General features: G+C 49.2%; 1 protein-coding gene across 20 annotated transcripts in view; it reads right to left on the bottom strand.

Moving 5' to 3' along the window:
• Nucleotides 1–22,252, bottom strand: part of DST (dystonin) — a 2,190,048-nt gene that overhangs the window by 834,488 nt on the left and 1,333,308 nt on the right. For 19 of the 20 annotated variants that reach the window (XM_069606170.1, XM_069606155.1, XM_069606164.1 and 16 more), the window contains one exon: nucleotides 1,139–1,276. In XM_069606170.1, the coding sequence (XP_069462271.1) occupies nucleotides 1,139–1,276 (138 nt within the window). Of the gene's footprint in view, nucleotides 1–1,138; nucleotides 1,277–16,055; nucleotides 22,209–22,252 lie in introns of those variants that run through there. The other variant, XM_069606169.1, reaches the window with a different exon arrangement.

Consider the following 22,252-nt stretch of genomic DNA (forward strand, 5'->3'; position numbering starts at 1 on the left):
TTGAAGTGGTTTTAATGAAAAAGCACCCTCAATAGAGACAAAGTACTGAAGAATGCAGAACTAACTTCCTGCAGAAATCAGTTGACACCATAGGGGGTAGGAGCCTGTTATCTTGAGGACTTCGCCCCCAAAACATTTGCTTTTAAGTGAAATACACCTTTAAGGTAGCATATTGAACGAGCACAGTCTCCCTTGGGTGGTATACATTTAGTTGTATTGGAATGACTTTTACTTAGCTGTGAGATGACTAAGTATGCATTTGTAAACAAGGGCTCCTTTTCATTTCTCTTTTAGTCACGCATTGCAGACACTGTAAATAGGGACAAAGATTACACAACCAGGGAAAGTCTAGTTCTTCATAAGGTTGAGTAGCTAAAATAAGGAATTTATTTGATTTGTGGGATGAAGCAGGGATCACTGTGGCAGGGAGAATTTAGCTTCCAGGTGAGATTATGGATATCCTTCTCACATGCTGAATGAAAAGTGAGCTTGTTCAAATGTAGCTTTGTGCTCAAGGTGACAGACAGATTACTTTCATACATGTGATTGGTCTAAGCAGTTCCGGTTTTATCGTAGTTATCCTATTTTTAAGACAATCTTCCAAAACCACATGATTCAACTTAAAAGAGGGCTCTCACTTCACTACTCCCCAGCAGTCGACCACTCGCACACTGAGCATGTCATGAGAAGTCCTGGGCTCAGACGCATGAAGCGGAGGTAAGTATTATAATTGTCTTTTAATGTCTCACTCACCATCCTCTTCCCAACAATGGTTCCATTGCACCACATAGCTCGCATGCACCATTGGATTTAATAAAAAAAGAAAGGTTGACATTCTCATCAGATGTAAAACAACCCCTAGACAAGGAGTCATATTTCGTTAGCTATGGTAAAATTACTGGCCAACATAGGTCTACTACTCTGAATAATGGGAGTATCTCCAGAGAATAGATGACTGCAGCGTAAGAACCCTATGTAATGCACCATTGGTCAACGCTGGTCATGAACCTCCCGGAGGGCTACCAACAGGCAGCAATAGGAACCTGGGAGCTCACTCAGAGTCATGCTGCAGATGCATCCCAATATCACACATAAGGTCCATGAGAGGATGGTCCATGAAACAGAGAACGCGCAATACCTGCTGCAAAGGCAACGCTGCTCTTTCGATACGTTCTCCTGCGCCTTCCATCTTCTGGGCGTTGCTGACATTTGACACCCAATTCAATAACTCCCTTGCTTTTCCAACATGCTCTTTCTTTTCGTCTGTGACTGATTTCTGGCAAGCAATGTGTGTGTAAAAAAGTACAATTTAATAAAGGGTGTGAGAGTCCAATCGCCAACTGGAAGAGAAATGCTTTTAACAAAGACATGTCAACAATAACAGAACAAAATCATATTTGCAACAGAGAGATGATTATATGTGACTAAACAATTTTATTTCAATCACCAAAAGTAATAATGTTTTAATGTCGAAAAATACTTTGTCTGACTGAAATGTTAGAATACATTCCTGTAAAACATTTGCCTCATTCTGAAAAACAAACCAGGAGAACAAACACAGTACGTTGCATTGTGTGTGTGTGTGTGTGTGTGTGTGTATACACAGTTTACGATTATGTTCCTAATTGGAGGAGCTGCCTTTGCATTAGCATCCCACTTCTACTTCGTGCTTGACATACCACCTGAATGCACTTAATATGGATAGTGTGCATAGGTACCACACCATGCAATGACCACAAAGTCAGAAAGAAACATAGCCGCAAGAATGAGTTTGGACTCGGAGGACGTATGTTATGGCCCTGTGCCAAAGTTAATGAGAAAATGGGACTGGCACACACACACACGTAACCAACCGATCTTTGCATACAAATGACTCTACAAAGCTAGATACGAAGTGGCAAAATGCATGCAAGCAGTTTGGATGTATTACGCCTTGAGAAAGGCTCATTAGCTGCATTGCTTCAAAGGTAATGTTACAGCTCCAGATGGTTGAAAAACATTTCCCACTGGCCCTTACTACGGAGGTTTTGCACAGGTATAGTGCTGTTTTGAGTATTAACACCAGGGAAAATATTACTTGGTGAAACAATGCATTGAAACAGTACTATATTTGCACTGGGACAATATTTACCCCAGTGGAAATGCACCATTACACGTTTCTGTAATACTGTCCGATGTCAACGCCAAAATGATCACCACTAAAACTTTGATGTGAAAGAAAGGAACAAGTTACTTACCTGTAACTGTTGTTCTCCAGCATGGGTCTGGCATGGATTCACATGCTCATGAATATTCCCTGTCGTCAGGCTGGGAATCCTCGGTAAAGAAAAAACCAGTATCAGTTTCGTTTCTGATCTGTCTTTCGTAGTAGTAACCAATCACTGGTCTCTGCGTCATACTGACCACAGCCAATGACTGCCCTCTACCTAAGCACCACCTCTGGCAGCCATCTTCAGATTTGGAAGCACGTGAAGTGGCAGTATGACCAAGTGAAGAGCCGCAGAGGGGTAGGCGGGAGGGTTCGCATGTGAATCCATGCCAGACCCATGCTGGAGAACAACAGTTACAGGTAAGTAACTTGTTCCTTCTCCAGCATGGGGTCTGGCATGGATTCACATGCTCATGAATAAAGAATACATAGCAGTACACACATGCACAACCAAGGGAGGTGGCAAAGGCTCAACATTAAGCATTACATCAAACTCAACATTAAGCATCTTACCTCCTCACCAGGCTCACCTCAGGCGAACAGGTTGCACAGCACTGCTTGGCCGACCCTGGACTCCTCCCTGGAATCCTGATCGACGCAGTAGAATTTCGTGAAGGTGTGCGTCGACCTCCACGTAGCAGCCCTGCATATGTCCAGCAGGGGCACACCAGAAAGGAACGCCGTGGTAGCTGCGATCGCTCTGGTGGAATGGGCTCTCGGACGGCCAGGCAGCGGTCGGTTTGCCAACCGATGACAGTACATGATACAGCCGGAGAGCCATCTGGAAATGGAAGCCTTCGAGAGAGCCTTCCCCTGATTGACAGGTCCAAAGTTCACAAAGAGTTGTGACGTCTTCCGAAAACACTTCGTGCGGTCCACGTAGAACTTCAGCGCTCTAGCCACATCCAGCGAGTGCAAAGTTCTCTCAGCCGGCGACGAAGGCGACGGGAAGAATACAGGCAACACCAAGGGTTCGTTGAGGTGGAAGTCCGACGGTACCTTGGGCATGAAGGAGGGGTGCGTCCTGAGCACTACCCTGGTGTTGTGAAAAGTCAAGTACGGGGCCTTGCAGGAAAGGGCCTGGATCTCTCCCACCCGTCGTGCGGAGGTGATGGCCACAAGAAACGCTGTTTTCCACGACAAAAACTTCAACGGGGCCGAGTGCAGAGGCTCGAACGGAGGTCCCATGAGCTTGGTCAGCACCATGTTGAGCTCCCACGCCGGGGCTGGAGCCTTCACCGGCGGGAACGATCTGAACAGTCCCTTCATGAACTCTTTCACCAGACGATGAGACCACAAGGACGTCCGCCCCGTGGTTCTGGTGTATCGGGAGATCGCAGCAAGATGAATCTTGATGGACGCGTTTGCCAGTCCAGCTTTGGCCAGCGTCAGCAGGTACGGCAGTACTTGGGGAGCCGTAATCCGTAGAGGGTTAATCTTCTGTGCGTGGCACCAGACAGAGAACCTCTTCCATTTGTGTCTGTAGCATTTAAGAGTCGAGGACGCCCTGGCCTTTGCAAGAACCTCTCTGCAGTCGGCCGGTATGTCGTATCCTCCAAACTCTAGCGCTGCAGGAGCCAGGCCTGCAAGTTCAGCGATTTCGGGTCATGGTGGAGGATGGCGCCTCCTTCCCTGGAGAGCAGATCCGCGTCCACCGGCAGCTTGATTGGCGGGGACGCTGACAAGTCCAGAAGGTCCGGGAACCATATCTGCCTCGGCCACGCAGGTGCGACAAGGATCATCCTCCATCGTGACCTCTTGAGCTGGTTGACGAGCCGGATTAGCAGTGGCAAAGGAGGGAACGCGTAGAGGAACAGGCCCTCCCAGGGGAACGAGAAAGCATCGCCCATGCTCCTCACCTGGGGAAACCTGCTGGCGAACCTCCGGCACTTGGAGTTCGTCGCCGTCGCGAACAGGTCGATCTGGGGTGTGCCCCACCGTCGGAAGAGGCGATCCACTAGATCCTGCCGTAGTTCCCACTCGTGGCACGAGCGCAGCTCCCTGCTGAGTGAGTCGGCGATGGTGTTCTTTATCCCTGCCAGATGAAACGGCACCAGAAACATCCCTTGGGCGACTGCCCAATGCCACAGGTCCTGCGCCTCCTTGGACAGTGCTGGGGACCTGGTTCCGCCCTGTTTCCTGATGTAAAACATGGTGGTGGTGTTGTCGGTGAAGATCCTCACCACCTTGCCCTTGAGGGACGGAAGGAAGGACCTGAGGGCCCAAAACACTGCACGGAGCTCCAGGACGTTGATATGTAAGGATTTCTCCGTCGGGAGCCAAAGGCCTCTTGCGTGCAGATTTTCGGTGTGCGCTCCCCACCCTTCCAGGGAGGCATCCGTGGTCACTGTCTCCTGGTGGGCTGGGGTCTGGAAGTCCATGCCCGCCGTCAGATGCGCGCCGGTGCCCCACCACCGGATCGCTCGTCGGAAACTCTCGTCGAGTGTGATCCTTTCCTCGAAGCTGCCCGTCGTTTGGATCCAGCGCGCGTCCAGGAACTCCTGCAACGGGCGCATCCGGAGCCTGCACATGGGAATGAGGTAGATGCAGGAAGACATCATTCCGAGGAGGGACTTGATGGACCTCACCTTGGCCGCGTCGGCCACCAACATCCGCTGCACCTTGCCCAGGATGGTCCTGGTCCTCTCCTCCGACGGGGAGGCCAGAAGGGACACTGTGTTGAGCCTCGCTCCCAGAAACAGAGCGTCTTGCGCGGGTACCAGGTGGGATTTGGCGTAGTTCACGGAGAATCCCAGGTCCGTGAGAAGTTGGACGGTCCTTGCCGTGTGAACCACGGCGAGCTCCCTTGTCTTGGCTCGGATGAGCCAGTCGTCCAGGTAGGGGTAGACGTGGATCCCTTCGCGGCGCAGCTGCGCCCCCACCGGTGCGAGGCACTTGGTGAACACCCTGGGTGCCGACCGTAGTCCGAAGGGGAGGGCTTTGAACTGGTAATGACGCCCTTGGACCACAAACCTGAGGAATTTTCGGTGCCCCTTCAGGATGGGAATATGGAAGTAGGCATCCTCCAAATCCAACGACGACAGGAAGTCTCCTTCCTCCAGCTGACCCAGGACGTGCTGGAGGGTGACCATCCGGAACTTTTGCGCCTTGATGAACTTGTTCAGATGTCGCAGGTCCAGGATGGGGCGCCATCCCCCCGCCTTCTTCCTCACGAGGAAGTATCTCGAGTAAACTCCGGAGCCCCGAAGCCTCTTTGGGACGAGTTCGATGGCGCCCTTCCTGAGCATCGCCTTTACCTCCAGGAGAAGTTGAGGGACGTGAAGTTCTTTCCTGGCCACGGGGGGGACGCGCGGACACTTTCTTTGAAACTCGAGCGCGTGGCCCCGGGCCAAGGCGTCCAGCACCCAACGGTCGGTGGAGATGGACTCCCACACGCTGACGAAGCTCGCCAGCCGGCCTCCCACCGGGGTGCTTCGGTGGGGGCCCGACCCCACGGCCGGTTCAATCCTGCTTCGACGAGGCCTTGCCGCCTTGTCCTTGGCGACGACGGCGGGGTCCGCCAGACTTGCCTCGTCCTCTGTAGGACTCCTGAGACGACGAGCGGGCCGCTTGACGGTAGGAGGAGAAACCGCCACCGGAACCTTTGGAGGCGCCCTTGCCTCCGCTGCTCCGAAAGGGCGTCCGTCGTTGTTGCAGAACTCCAAGGGCCCGGGCCGTCTCGGTGTCCGCTTTAATGGCCTGAAGGGAATCGTCCACTGTCTTCCCAAACAGGTTGTTCCCATCAAAGGGCATGTCCAGGACTCTGGTCTGAACGTCTTGACGGAAGTCCGTAGCCTTGAGCCATCCACGCCGCCTAAGGCAAACGCCGTTGCCCAACTGGCGGAAGCCAGCGTCGGCGATGTCCGTCGCAACGGTAATAGCGTGGTCCGAAGCCACCTCACCTTCCTGCAGGATCTCCAGGGCCTCTGCACCTCGTCCGGCAAGAAGTCCAGCAGGGGAGCCAGTTTGTACCAGAGCTCCCTGTCGTATCGGGCCACGATAGCCAAGGCGTTGGCAGCTTTAATCGTCGTCGCTGCAGACGAGATGACTCTGCGTCCCATAGCGTCCAATTTCTTTCCCTCGCCGTCCGGTGGGGAAGTCGAAGTGGAGGCCGCACCCCCCCCGCGCTTTTTTCCTGGCCGCCGCGGAGACGCCCGGAGGCACAGGGGGGCCGTGTCCGGGACCCGGTACTTTTTCTCGTACCGGTCTCTTCTAGCTGGCGTCGTGGAAGGGTTCTTGAGGAGGGTGAGGCCCTCATCCCAAATGTCGTCCAATAGAGGCACCGCGAGGACCGTCTTCCTCTTGGCCTCGCGCCGCTGATAAAGGAAACCTTCCTTCTTCTTCTCCTCCTCAGGGCAGAGTTGGAAAAGCTCGGATGCCCTGGCGATCATGGAGTGGAACGATCCAATCTCGTCGGGCGGAGAAGCCCTGGTGGGAGGCGACGACGGTACATCCTCGTCGTATACCTCGTCGTCCGTACCCGTCGCTGCCGTGTCAGTCCCCGTATCATCCCCTCGGGTGGACGGGGAGGAGGGCTGGAAGGGGCGCGACGGCTGAAAAGGAGGAGGAGGGTGGATCCTTCTTTTCTTGGTAGGGGGAACCCCAGAAGGTCCCGGTTCTGGGTCCCCCGACGGGAGAGGTTCCGTCGGCAACGGTAGTCTCGTCCTTATCTCTGAGCATAAGGACTGTATAGCCAACAAAATGGCCGCCGAGCTGTCTCGCGGCGCTGGCAGAGGGGAATCCGACGGGCGATCAGGGGCCCCGTCGGTACCCTCGACGATGTCGTCGTCACCTGCGTCGGGATCCATCCCGACGGGCCGGTCTTCTTCCACGCCGAGGCCGTGGCTTAAGACTTCGACCAGCTCCTCCTCCGAGGTTGAGGCCGAATCTACGACAACGCCCTGCCCCCCCTTTTTCTTCCCCACGGGGGATTTCACGGGGGTCCTATCGATGGGCACAAAAGAGGACTCCCTCCGAGGTGGCAGGGAGACTCTGAGCCCCGAGGTCGCCACTACTGGCGTAGCCTCCACAGGCTGAGCCAGGGCCGCCGCGACAGACTTGATAGAGGGCTTGGCCGGATGGATTAAGGCCTTCACCACCTTAGGTGCGCTCACCGCCTTATCCTTGAGGGGGGGGACAGTGCCTCGCTCCCCCTCCGCCTTCGAGCTCGACCGGGGCCTCTCCAGGAGCCTCGCCGGGTGCTCGGCCTTCCTCTTACCCGACCCAGAGCGTTGGCTCGTGGTTGATGGTGCCGGGGAGGGTGCGCCCAGCCTGGCGCCCGTAGAGCCCGACCGTTCGGCGCTCCCGGTGCCAGCGGACTCGCGGTGCTTGGCCTTATGTTGGACCCCCGTCGCCGGGGCGTCCTCAAAGGTCTTAGAAGACCGCTCGGATTTCTTCCTCTTCTTCTCGCCTGACGGGCTCTTCCCTTCCAGCCAGTTGGCGAGACGTTGATGGCGGTCCTTCATGGTCCGCTCCGACATGTTGCCGCAAAACGCACAGTCCTTCTCCACGTGCGTCTTGTCCTCATGTAAGCAGTAGAGACAAAAGGAGTGTTCGTCCTCCTTAAAGACGTTCTGGAGCTGGCATCGAGGGCAGATCCTGAACAGCTTTCCGGGCGTCGAGCTTCCCTTCTCCTGGGCCATGTCCGGGCCTGAGAAACTTCTGGAGTCCTCCAAAAGCGTAGCTCGACGAAATCTTCACCCTTGAGGGGCGCAGACGAATCCGACACGGGTCCCCGTAGATCGGATGGAGAGTCGGTGGAGCTTGAGGCTCTTTTGACCGAAAAAACGAAGTTTTTGAGAAAAAACGTGAAAAAATAGCACTAACGCTCGAGAGCAATAGCACGAGGATCCCAACACATGAACGTGCGGTAAAAATCTGAAGATGGCTGCCAGAGGCAGTGCTTAGGTAGAGGGCAGTCATTGGCTGTGGTCAGTATGACGCAGAGACCAGTGATTGGTTACTACTACGAAAGACAGATCAGAAACGAAACTGATACTGGTTTTTTCTTTACCGAGGATTCCCAGCCTGACGACGGGGAATATTCATGAGCATGTGAATCCATGCCAGACCCCATGCTGGAGAAATATTGGTTTAATAAAATGCATTTGCTGTACATTTGTGGAACTCTATAGCATACAAAAAGAACCATGGTTAGATTATATAAACCTTACCGGGTGGTGTAATTGAAAGACTGTAATACTAAATTGCAATTCTGTTTTACTTCGCTTCAGTGTGGTGCCAAGACAGCAAGTGGCGCTTACACCAATGTCTGAATTTGATGTTTCTGGGGTCCCTTCGAGCCTTGGACCGAGGTGGAGATTCTGGATAGACCGTCTGGACATGTATTTCTGGGCCACGGGTGAGACTGATGACAGTAAGGTAGCCATGCTTCTGTACTCGACAGGCCCGGCAGTGCACAACATTTTTCAATCTCTGCAACCAGTGGATGCATCATACGCAGAAGCCAAGAACGTGTTGTGTGAACATTTTATGCCACTATCAGACTATGAGCGTTTTGTCATGTGTAGCACCAAACAAAAAGATGAGTCTCTGGACACGTTCTATGGCCGTCTCCGGCGGATGCCAATATTGTGTACCCGGGGCAACGCTCTGGCCATGATCAGAACACAGCTCATTCAGGGCTGATTGTCTGGCAAGCTGAGAAGGCAGGTGCTACGAGAACCTGGCCTCACATTGCCCCGCATACTGGAGCTGGGCCGGTCCCATGAGGTGTCTAAAGTGAGGGCATCAAAAATGGTTTTGGCCACTCGGCTGGGGAAGACCAGGGTGGTGTGTGCCCTGGGCCGAGGTTGAGGAAGGAGAGGTGCCTGACGACCGAGTGGTGGCCAGCGTGACAGAGGGGGCAAGACTCTGGAGTTATGCCCCAAGTGCAGTTATGATCTCCCGCACCAGGTGGAATGCCCCGCGCATGGGAAGGCGTGGGGACGGTGTGTGACACTTGATCACTATGCCCACATGTGCAGGGCACAGGTGCCAGTGGTGGCGCAGAGAGGACTGGAACGGGCAGGTTTCTTTTGGCAGCAGCACCCACCCAACATCTCTCAGGTGGACCAAGGGGAACACGGACTGACTCAGGAAGTGGAGGAAGAGAATGAGGAAGAAAATATCTTCTTCATCTCCAGTGTCAGTGCGCCACCACCAGAAGGCAACCGCAGTGTTTGGTACAGGTCAATGAGTCAACGGTACCTGTGCTGGTGGACACAGGGGCGTCAGTGAACGTGATGGCAAGAGTGCATTATGATGCCATGTTGGTGCTGCCCACGCTGCAGAAGCTGAGAGCGCCTATCTTCCAACATTGGCAGTGAGCAGCCCATTACATTGTCTGGAGCATTTGTGGCGAAGGTCGAGCATAGAGGAATATCAGTCAAAGCTCGTTTCTATGTGACAAGTGTAAGCAGCAACACTCTCTTGAGCTGTGCAGCGGCCAAAGCATTGGGCATTGCAAGCTTTGCGTATGTGGTGTATGTGGAGGATGTGCAGGGTCTTCTCACGAAATACAGTTGGCTGTTTGAGGGGAAAGGCTGCATGGCTGGTGAACCTGTGAGGCTTCATATTGACAAATCGATACAGCCAATAGCACTCAAGCACCAGAGAGTTCCATTCCATCTGCGTGACCTGGTGGATCAGGAGTTGGAAAATCTGGTGTCACTGGACATTATAGAGAAGGTGGATGGACCTGTACCATAGGTGTCACCTAAAGTAATTGCGCAGAAGCCGAAACGGCCAGATTCAGTGAAGATCTGTGTAGATATGAGGCTCCTGAACAAGGCAATAAAGTGAGAGAGACAGCTCACGCCCACGATCGACATCATCGCGGAACTGCAAGGGGCTCGGTTCTTTTCAAAACTCGACCTGCGTGCTGGCTGTCATCAAGTGGTGTTACTGCCGGACTCAAGATATATCACAACTTTTACCACACTCTGGTGCCTGTACCGTTACAAACGCCTAAGCTTTAGTGTGTCATCAGCGGCGGAAGTGTTCCACAACATCATCCGAGGGGCCCTACCGGATCTGGATGGTGTTTTCAATATCGCCGATGACATTCTGGTGTTTGCCAAGGCGGAGGCTGAACATATGGAACTGCTGGTGAATACTCTGGAGCGGCTGCCAGCGCTGGGGCTGACTTTGCACGAGAAGTGCGAATTCCTTACAAGAAAGATTGAATTCTTCAGGTTCATCTTCAAGGAAGGAGGCGTGTCCCCCGACCCCCAAAAGGTCGAGGATATCATGGAGGCAAGGCCCCCAGAGAATGTAACCGAAAGTGCAGAGCTTTCTGGGTTTTGGTCACCTACTGCAACCGTTTCATCTGGAATCTGGCCTCCAGGTTGGAGCCCTTGAGAAGCCTCACTAGGAAGGACTCGATGTGGCAGTGGGGACGGCTAGCACAAGCAGCGTTTGAGGATGTAAAACGGGCACTAACAGCGGAAGACACCATGGCTTTTTTTATCCATCATTGTCATCGGAGGTGGTGGTGGACGCCAGCCCGTTTGGTCTGGGTGTGGCCCTTACCCAGATGGATGGTCAAGGCGAGGTCAGACCGATTGCCTATGCAAGCAGGGCACTGTCTGAGACAGAGCAGCGCTATTCGCAGATTGATTGGGAGGCCCTGGTGGTTGTGTGGGGGTGTCGGCACTTTCGACTCTATGTGCTCGGCCGGCCGGTGACGGTGGTGACTGACCACCAGCCTCTACTTCGGAGCATGGCCGGTTCATCATCAAAACCCCAGCCCGCATTGTAAGGTGGATTCTAGAGTATGGAGTCTCACTGGTGTATCGTCCGGGCAGTAACAATGCGGCAGATTATTTGTTGAGGGACCCAAGAGGTGGTGTGGAAGAAAGCAAAGACATCAGTGGTAAGGAGGTCGACGAGCATGTACAGCTGCTCATTGAATCGGCAACCCCAAACTCAGTACCGCTACAGGAGAGTGAAAAGGCAGCGGTGGCAGATGAGTGCTTCTTAATCCTGAAGGCGGCCCTTCAGCAGGGGTCGTGGAAGTCGAGGATTTTGCTCCAGGAGACTGCAAAGTGGTACCGATGTGCAAAATCCTTCAAGTCATCGAACTGGCGCACCAGGGCCATCAAGGTGTGGCGAAGATGAAGGCGAGGTTACGCCAAAAGGTGTGGTTCCCTGACTTCAGGAAATGTGTGGAGGAGTTTGTGTCGGTCAGTGTGTGGTGTCAGGCGGCTGCCACGGTGCACAGAGAACCCCTCATTGAAGCCATTCCCCGAGGAACAAGACCATAGGAAAGTGTGCATGCAGGCTTTGGGTCCATTGGCAGAGACACTCACTTCTTAGTGGTGGTGGACGAGTGGTCACGATACCCCAAGGTCGAGTTCATTGAGTCGGTGTCATTTAACAATGTTGCAGTCACCCTGGAGAAGATCTTTGCCACGCATGGGCTGCCTCAGACCCTGTGCTCCGATAATGGACCGCTGTTCCAAGGAAACAGATTCGCTCAGTTGATTGGGGAGTATGGCATACTTCACAGGCAGGAAGATCACAGCAGTCTGGCCCTGTGCCAACGGCGAGGCCAATCGGTTCATGAGGACCCTGAACAAAGTATTCTGGACCGCTCATGGACAGGGCCAATACCTACAACGGGCGCTGTACCAGTTTCTGAGGGAGTACAGGGCCACCCCTCATGCATCAACTTGAGTGGCACCAGCGGAGGAAATGTCCGAGGGGGTTAATACCTGAAGCGGCAGAGCGCAAACCAGCAGTGAACGACGACGCACAGGTGGAGCGATAAAGGAGGTTGAGGATGGAAGGGGAGAACAACAGAAGAGGACTCCGACCCCATCAGCTGATCCCTGGTGATGAAGTGTTGGTGAGGAACCGTCATCCGCAAGGCAAGCTATCACTGACATATGAGCCTAGTGCCATGGATGTGGTACCTGTGAGTGGCTTTCTGTGACAGCGTCGGATAGAACTGCCACTGTCACTAGAAATGCCAGTTTCTTTAAGAAGATGGGGGAGACTAGGCCGGAGGCAACCCTGCAACCTGACTGTGACGAGGTACCGGACGAGGGCGGTGGCTTGGCCCATCCGCCGAGTCCCCTGGGTCGAGGGGATGCAGGTGAGGAGAGCCCGATCCGGGTGGCAGGCAGGAGGTATCCCCAGAGGGCAAGGAGGGGGAAGCCTGCCCATCTCAGTGACTATGGGGGTCATTCCGAGTTGAGCGGTAGCCTTCCAAACCGGGTCTGGGTCTGGTCTGGCAGAATGGGGATTTACCAGGTCATTCTGACCCTGGAGGACCCGGTAAGTCCCCATTCTGTAGACCATTCCCCATTCCCATTTGAGCCCCCATAGGGTTCAATGGGAATGGGGAAGGCGCTAATAACGGTACCACAAATTGCGGTACCGTTATTAGCTCCAAGATCCCTTAACGGGAACTGCAGAGAACGTGTGGTCAGACCACCAGTTCCTGCTGGGACCCGCTAAGGGACCTCGGAATTGGGCGGTATGGGTTTTCCAGCACCGGCATCATTACCGGTGACCGTTAACCCTTACCGCCCAAGTCGGAATGAGGCCCTATGTGTTGGACCTCTGAACTAGTGTGCCTGGTCCATGGGCTGAGCATAAACCTGTGGGCCTGAGAGGGAAGTAAATAAAGGTGTTTGTTAAGTTTGCAGTGAAATATTTGATCTATATGTGTGTTTGTGTACGCCTCCTAATAAATTTGTTTGTTATGAAAAAGGAGGCGTGTGGTGCCTTTAGCTTTAAGGACACACACGCGGCGAAGTGACGTAACTCTGCCGCGTGTGCATAATATGATATGATATGGCATTTATAACGCACCTTTACACAAGTGTTTCAAGGTGCGAATAAACCGGGCGGTCCTGGGTTCGCCAGTGCGACCGTAGAGCCCGGACAATGAACCCTGTGTCGTGTGTGTTCTGTGTGCTGGGGGGGCTCACGGGGCCGGATGGGCATACCGGTAACATTCTACATTCAGTGATGCTCCAATCCACACAGCAATAAGACAAGTGATGGTGGAAAACGGCCTCTGTTGGGATTTTCCATGTTTGAGTTGTTTTTCTGGTTTATTTATTTTTTATGTCCAGCGGATGTGTGCTCACATTTACTCAACATTTAAAAAACAAAAACACACGTAACAAGTGAAATATGTCGACTAGTTTAAATTGCCGCCACTGAGACCAACATTGCCCTGTGCAAATGAGCTCTTCCCAATGGAATTTAGCTTAACAATATTAATTTGCACTGATCTTAATTTGTAGTAGCCTCTGACGTTTATTCCAAACATGCCTTTAAAGTAATTGGAAAGTGCTCTTTTCGAAAAGACTTTCTTTTTGCACATTTACCTCCATAGATTTCTCTGGAACACCCTTACTTTTTGCTAGTTTTGAACCCTGTCCTGACTTTTTAGAGGTAAGTAAAGCCTTAGCTGCTTTACCTGCTTTACCTGTTTTGCTCATTCTTATGGGGAAATTGACAAGTCTCTAAAACTACTGAGAGACTATGGCCCTCATTACAGTCTTGCCGGTATCCCAAAACTCCCTTACCGTTTACGCTGACAGAGATCCTGTTATTACTGGGATATTACGGGCAGCGGAGATGCCAGTAAATCCCCATTCCAGGGAGTCCCATAGGACTCCACGGATGGGATTGCAGGAATTACCGGCACAGTGATTCCAGCATCTATTTGCCGGTAGGTGCCTGAACTCCCGGCAGGTCAGGAATGCCGGTAGATCACTGCCCGAACCCGCAAACTTGTGTTCCTCTGGTCTGGAAAAAAGGCTGGTGCTGGAATGATCAGCATTGTTTCTGGCATTAGTTCCAGTCCAGAAAACATATAATGAGCCCCTATGTCTCTCTTTATGAGTTCTTGTATTGTTACAATTGCACACATCACCTTACACAGTGAAGTGCACTTAAGATACTTGGTTTTCTTTTAACTTTGATGTCATTTTTTTGGTTACTTTTACAATAAAGACAAGCTGTTCAAAGGCAGCTGTTACATTTTTACAGTGTTTGTGTTATTTTACTCATGCACTTGGAAATTGCTAATAAATGTGTCTAGCACCCGAAGATGGCCATGCCATAGTTTTTCTGCTTTTTCTTTGGCCGCATTGTTCTTTGGCCTTGCTCCTGCCTTCTCAGATCAGGAGATGACTTGTATGGAAATCCCTTTTCCGGGGAAAGCTGTGGCTTTAGTGGGCTAAGGGACACTATGGGCCTCATTCCGAGTACGGCGCTAACCAATGGCACTATTAACCCTTGGTTGACGCCGTACCCGGACCGGCAGCGCCTTGGTGGATGGCGGAATTACCGTCCCATTCCAAGGCTCAATAGGAATGGGGAAGATGCAAATAACGGTGACCGTTCATTACGGTCACCGTTATTGGCTTGGAGGCCCCTTTGCGCCCTCGACTTTAACACCTGCTCAAAGCAGGCGTTAAGGGCGAGGGCGCAAAGGGAACTCGGAGTATGGCGGTAAGGGATCACCGCCACCGGTCTTGTTACCGGTGGCCGCTATCCCTTACCGCCATACTCGGAATGAGGCCCTATGTGTGTGTGAGCCAGAGAAGGGGGCTGGGACTGTCTAGTCCTAATCCACCTCTTTAGTCCCTGAAAGTCTGTTGCTGGGCAGATGTGATGACCGGCGGCTTTCCATGATTGGATAGCCACTGTCTGTTTGAAAGGTGCAGATCCTTACCATTGGTGGGCTTGGGCTCGCTCCTAGCCTTAATCTTGGTAATAGTAGGGCTCCTGCAACTGTTCATGAGATCATCGTTGAAACCAGGACTTCTATGAAGAAGAGCAGCACACTGGCAACCCTTGCAGTTGACCAGCATCGACTCCAGTGTTGTCCGGGTGAAGCCCTGCTCCTCTGTCCTGATCACAGAAGGCCTTTGCTGGTGCTTCGACCCCTGGACTGATGGGAACAACCAGCCTCGACCCCCTGCACAAGGATCGGCTGTGCTTTTGGAAGTGTCCCCGGACTGACCATTGAACTGACGAGGTCTCTACTGAACGACCTCGAATTGGAGTCAGGCAGGTACGTTAGCATACTTTTTCTTTATAAGAATTAGGGAAACTGTTGATTTTAAAGAGTTCTGCCTATTTTTCTATCAATCTGACTTCTCACCTGTGTTGCACTGGTAATTGATTCATATCTCCTAAGGGTGAATGTGTGCATATATGTTATATATGGTTTTGTGTGACAATACTTACCTGTGATTGTTTTATATGCTTAGTGTGTAACTGAAGGCCTAATAAATAGTTGTATTTTTTATATACTTAGTGTCTAACTGGAATTACTGATGCTTCTCTGTGTGGACTCATTGTAACCCTATACCATTCTCACACCCTTCCTGAGACTACGCCTTGAGCTCTCTGCTTCCTCACCTTGAATAGGTTTTGGCTAACCTCTCAGTGTCTTTCCTGTTCATTATAATAGGGTGGCCTCCAAAATACTCTCACCATGGCTGATTTTGGAAAACCATCTTAAACCCTCCATTGAAAATTATTTGACTTGTCTCAGTTTTGGCACACACAGAGATGTGTGATAATTAGGGGATTAGTAGCACAGCGCACAGTCATGTAGCTCTTGTTCTGAAAGAGGTGAGTGTTGTGTAGTTGAGGATTCCCCTTGAGGTATCAGACGAAGGAACTGCCCTCTCCATGTTAGCCCAGCTCCTTGCCTTCACCCAGAAGATGCTATGATGCGTGTAAGAACCACACAGTGATCAATGCATAGCTTAGTAAATAGAATTGCGCTCAATTGTTTTAGGAAGAGACAATATTGCAAACATTGCACCCATGTGCAAACATCCTGGTACTACACATAAAAGCAAGATCATAAGTTAAAAAACAATGATTTACTGTGACAAAAACATACAGAACAAATATTTAACCACAGGAATGCATTATCCGTTAGTACACATTTTTACTTATAATACTATTCATATTTACACAAGTAGTGGTTACACACAATTCCCTTATGTAGGTTTAATGATTTTAAAATTACAAATAAAGATGCAAGCATTTGATTCTTCCATTAAAATAATAATGTTTTGAGTTTCACGAATCTCCTGTTTACAAGAAATTGATACTGTACAGTGGTACAGAGGCCTTCGAACTTGTATTGCATAGTGTCTTCCAGGTGAGAGTGGTTATTCTAAGGGGCCTCGCTGAGATCTGCATACAGTGAGAAGGACTGGCTGATCCTGCATAGAGATAGAGAGAGAGATGGGCGCCTTCCCAACACCTAGAGAGGCAATGAGCAAATGGACCAATGTAGTTAATGGACTGTCGCCTTCCCCTTCACTTAAGCTTGGGTCAGCGACTGGGGCATCGAAGAAATTGCAGTTTTTACATTACCACTCCAGGGGTGTAAATCCACAACTGTGACTTAATCATTAATCGTTTACATATTGTGCATGTCAATGCTGGCAGCATTACAGTTTTTGCCTACATCTCAGCTGTGACTGCAGTGACCAGACACTGGGAAAACACTGCTGAGAAGGCCACACATGGAAGTGCACCTCATGCACGATAATGTGCAGCAGCAGCTCCTCTGAATATCCCCTACCAACAAATGGTTTCCACTTTTTTCACCGATCCCCATCTGGTAAAGGAAGCCCTTTCCCATTGAAGGCAGCACGTGGGAAGCAGCACAATGCTTCCATTTGCTGTCTCTTCCATTCGATGTTAATTTCCATGTCTTCTTCTACCTCTTGAAGTACTTTGACACCCACTATCAATCTTATGCTGGTGACACTTAGCTGGGCATCCCCACAGCCCACTTTCCCTCACCATCCTTTTCCTAGACTCCACTTAATCAGAATGGCCCAGAGTTCAAGAAAAGCTGATACTCAGATGTTCTATTTCTGCCCTCTAAAGTTCTTCCAACCTCACGTCATTTTCCCAGGCTTTCTTAGCCCTTCTTATCCTTTGTGGTTCCCATTAGAATTTAAGGCATCTGGATGGACTTGGCTATGTCTCTCTGAGTGCATATAAATAAACCAAGGCAGTCCTGCTTTTTCCACATGAGAAAGCCAAAAATGCAGACTCCCTTTCCACCGCCTTAATGTAGGAGGAGCTTTGATCATCTTGCGCATAGACTATTTTAATACCCAATTTGGTAATCTCTGCTTTTCCACAATTCAAAAGCTGCAACCAATTCAGAATGCAGCACCTTGTCTTGCTTTTGAGCTTTCACATAGCAGCACATCTCAGAAGCCTGCAAAGTGCTTCATTGGCTAGCTGTACAAGATTGGGTGCTATGCAAGACCATTTGCTTGGTTAACAAATCACAGCACAGCACAGCCCCTGGCTTTCCTGATGATAACATGTATCCATACATGTCTCTGTGACTTCTCTCAACTAGCCATAAACTCTCTTGACAACTCCAAGAGTGTGCTGATGCTCGGGAGGGGGCAGATGTTTCAATGGAACAAACTCTTTTTCTCTAAATTGTGAATCTAGACAGCAGCATTTGAGAGCTCTGTTACAAATCCTGTCTAACACCTATTTATTGATGGTGAATACCATCCTAAACTTAACAGATCCTAAACTGGCCTACTGATGTTCAATGTCAAACACAGCATCAGGCGCTAATACATCAATACCCGCCAATCAACCCTGGTATCCTCCATGAAAATCTGAAGAGGAACACTGTGGCCATGGCTGCAAGTTGTGATACACAGATGGGCCGCTCCAAGGGGGGCCATTGACTATCCCATCAAGCCAGACGCCTGCCCTTTTTCTTCTGTGAAATCGCAGAGGAGTTTAAACTGACAATTATTTATAAATATTTATGGGCCTCTGGGAAACAGAAACTGGTTAAGAGCATTTTGTTGTTAGCCCCTAGGGATTCTGTACAGCAATACATTTGTAGTTGTGTTAGTCTAGTCTCAAAATGCAAACATTTCAGGTCATGATACCTTTTATTGGACCAACAAAACGTATAGATTATGTTATTGTGGCATAATGCACAGTTTTACAAAGAAGACAGGTAAATATATAATAATACTTAAATTGTGATTTTAAAGGTAAAACTGATATATTTAGCTGGAACAACTCCATCAGCATGGTGAACAATTTTAGAGGTCACCTGAGGCTACTGGTCAATATATATGTACAATAACAATTCCCATAATATAACTGCTTGTTGTTGACTGACACCCACATGCGCACGCGTGTGCACACTCACACACACATATCAGTGACTGCACAAGCATCTCCCCTATTCCAAAGAGGCACTAAAAAAAACACAGTGCACATGTACGAGTGGAGGGCACTGAAACAATGTAGGCCTTCTTACAAATCTGGTAATGTTATCCTTCCATTACAACTAGATCTGCGTGAGCAGAGGTTGTTAAATGAAGCCCCTTTAAGAAACATGTATTCTTAATATCACTGTGGAGCTATACAGTGGGCTCTACTATACCAGATCATATACCTTACTTTCCAATTCCCACACTGGGGCACTCCCACTGTCCCAGGAGCATATCATTGGCAGGCCCTCATGATCGCTTGATCCCAGGCAATATATTGCAATCTACCACAATATAATTGCTCCTCCTCTAGGGTGAATATCTGATTCAGGGATCTCTATTCTTTAAGCATTTCTGGTGAAAGGTATGAGCATAATTATTGGGAGTATCTGTCATTTTCCCTTTTTGGGTTGTATTATCAGGTAACCATAATTTAATTAAAAGGCCAAAGTTGGCTGAGGCCATTTGTTTTGTAAGAAGGAACCTAATGAAAAACACACTAACTTCATCCGGCCTTGCCACTAGAGTCACCACTGAGTAGTTCTACTTTTAACAGAAACTACAAACAGATTACAAAGTACAAGTCTAAGAAATCTACACAATTGAGTCAAAGTGCCCAGCCTCAATAACAGTGTTGGCACAGCATTTTTTAAATCCTGCTGGCAATGGAAATAGTACAAATTAAAAAGAAAGAAGGAAAGGAGGAAAGAAGGAAAGAAAGAAGGAAGAAAACCAAATTGTAAATGGGTGTTATGGCCAGACATGGCCCAAAGCTCCCAGACTGTCTTTGGGCTTTATATAGCATCAAATATATTGTAACTTCAGGGTCCTAACTGGTGAATACAATGGGAACAGCATCTCATCCAGGCAGGTGATTGCCTTGGGCTTGCTCTAAAAACTGGCAGGAGGTCCTGAGTGTTTCAATGGTTTCAAGGCTATTCCTGAAGAACCCGGACCCAGGCAACTTGAAACACAGCACACACCATGGCACAGACCTTTCAGATTGAAAATGCAAATCAGATTAGAAAAGAAGTAGTCATACATTTGCCATCGTACCCCTGCATGGATCATTCATGGAAAAATGAAAACTATCTAGACACAAGGTCAGTACAGACACTGATAGAATTAAGCCACCTCTGCACATTTCCCCTGATGGTAGAAGGCAATTAAAGGTTTGTGGGGCATTCAAGTGTGTCCACAACACTTACAAATTGCCCTTAACAACTAGTGAATCTAGAGTTGAAGTTGAAATCAAATGGAATGTGAACCAGAACAAAAGAAACGTACACAGCAAGTGCAACTCACTGCAACCACCTGTTAGAAATAACAGAAAATGCAACAGTCCTTGTATGTTCCTATGTTCCACACTAGAGACATGTGTTTGCCCAAAATAAGGCTTTACAAAGAGAACTGTATCAGTCATTGCACATTCACACTCTATACACCATCATGAATTATAAATAACTAAGAATACATATTTCATTGTGTATGTCCCATTTGGCCTTAACAATCTGATAATTGCAGTTCCCTCTGTGGACATTGTGCTGCCTCAAATGCACTTAAAAGAAACACAACAGCATCCTTTCTGGGCCCATTCGCTCACAATATTCGATTTGAGTGTCTCCAAAGAATCGGTAAAACAGTATTGCAATTGAAAAACATGCTGTCTTAGGTAGAACCATACATGTCAACGGTTTCTAAAATACACATTATGGTGGCTCCTTCAATACATCCCAATACAACAAAGCCATGCAGTACTCTTCTACCATCTAGATGCAATTTAACATTGACATTTATGAAAAAACACCCACCCAGGCCATTTTCTTTTATTAAGATGCCAAGTAGAGACTAGAAATCCCAGTCCTCGGTGGCAAGTTTGATTCCAACAAGCGCAGTCCAGTATGGCAATCAAAGATTGCTTTTTCTAAGGCATCCTTGTATGACAGCTTCCGTCTGGTCTTGGGGCACGTCAGGTTTTTAATGTAGGACCTTTCATCCCTCATTTTTGAGGCTGTGTTGGCATCCAGCACCCCCTTCTTAATGGCCTCTTCCAATGATAGTCTAGTGTGAGACTTTGGATCTACTAGTCCACCCGTCAAGTACTGGTACTCCAGGCATCGGTTTCCAATTTCTTTGCTGATCATGTTCATGCTCATAGCTTCAGCAAGTGGGATGACTGTCTTGGATACCGGATGAATGACCCCGGTGAAGGCTAGTTCACATTGCTGGATTTGCTTGGCAGATGCTTCGTCAAGTAAACCTCTTTCCAGGGCTTCAGCCACAGAGTATTTTTTCCCAGTTGATGGATCAACTATGCCTCCTGTACTGGCTTGAGCCTCAAGACACCTTAATGCGGTAACTCTGTCCACCAGACATTTTCGTATGGCTTTAAAAACCGACACTCTTTCATTGGTTTCAGATATCCAAAAACCTGCAATTGGGCTGTTGGGGTCTTTACTGACACTGGATCGGCTCACCATAATATCAGCAAGCTCGGTGGCTGTGAGGATGCCTTCCTTGTATTTAGTGAAAGATGTTCGGTCGATTAAACCCCGCTGTACAGCCTCATCGACAATGAACTGTCTCCCGGTTTTTAGATCAGTTAACAGTAGTACTGAATTACCAAAGGAATCAAAAGAGTTTGTCTCCTCCCACTTACATTCCTGCTCTGAAAGGTCAAGGTACATGTTTTTATCGATCAAACCCCTTTCATATGCCTCATATCTTGTCATTTCTGCTCCTGTCCTACCATTAACCACAGAAATCCTAGAACCCTTTTCTGCTGACAAACTAGTAATCTTCCTGTCTCCAACTGGCAAAAGGATACACTGACTGTCTACGTCTAGTAGACACACTTTGAGCAATTCACTATAATACATGGATTGCTTGGTGTGAGGGTGGTGAAAACCTTTCGTATTACTTGCCGGCTCAAGTAGGAATTTGAAAGTGGTGTGATTCAGCAAACCCTGCTGCACAGCAACCTCTGGTGGTATTCGAATACTTCGAACAGGGTCAATGACCCCGCCTGTTGCAATCTGTGCTTCAAGGATACGTTTGCCTTTCTGCCTCTCCAGAAGTCTGGCTTCAATGGCCTGAAAAACAGAAAGCCTTTTGCCGGAATGCACATATCCCACCACAGCCTTCTCTGCTTCTAGTAGTTTCTCCCTGAATTCCTGATCAACATTGCCTTTAGAAATTGCTTCCTCAGTTGAATACTTCTGGCCTGTGCTCGTATCTATGATAAAACCAGTTGCCGCTTGTGCCTCTAAAAACTCAAAGGCTAGGTTTTTATCAATCATTTTTCTCTTTGCTGCCACTGGAAATGAAATGATTTCTTTCTTTGATTCTATGTAAAGCCCAGCAATGGCGGTTGGCTTAGTTAAAAATTTGTCCAGAGATTTCTGAATTTCCTGAATGGTCTTGAGCCCTAGCAAGAGTTGTTCAACTGTCTTCACGTCCAGGAGTTTAACTTCTACTAGCTGTTGGGCAAGTACAGGTTGCCTTAGACCTTGAAATTTGAGCTTATTATACGATGCTGGATAATCGTTTTGAAATCTATCGCCGCCCTTGAAGCTCCTTTGTTCTGAGAACATGGTACTCAATTTAGGCAAATCTTCTCTCCTGAACCCATCTGAAAAACTGAAGTCCTTGTCTTCATGATTAAGAAGTATTTCCTTTTCCTGTTTTAATGTTGTGACTTCCACATGCACATCATACTGCTTGCTCTTCATCATCTGCGGACAGGAATGTTTGATACAATCAGTGACCTAAGTGACTT

Source organism: Ambystoma mexicanum, chromosome 4p, assembly GCF_040938575.1.
Source record: "Ambystoma mexicanum isolate Mex_15411 chromosome 4p, UKY_AmexF1_1, whole genome shotgun sequence".
NCBI classification, from domain to species: Eukaryota; Metazoa; Chordata; class Amphibia; order Caudata; family Ambystomatidae; genus Ambystoma; species Ambystoma mexicanum.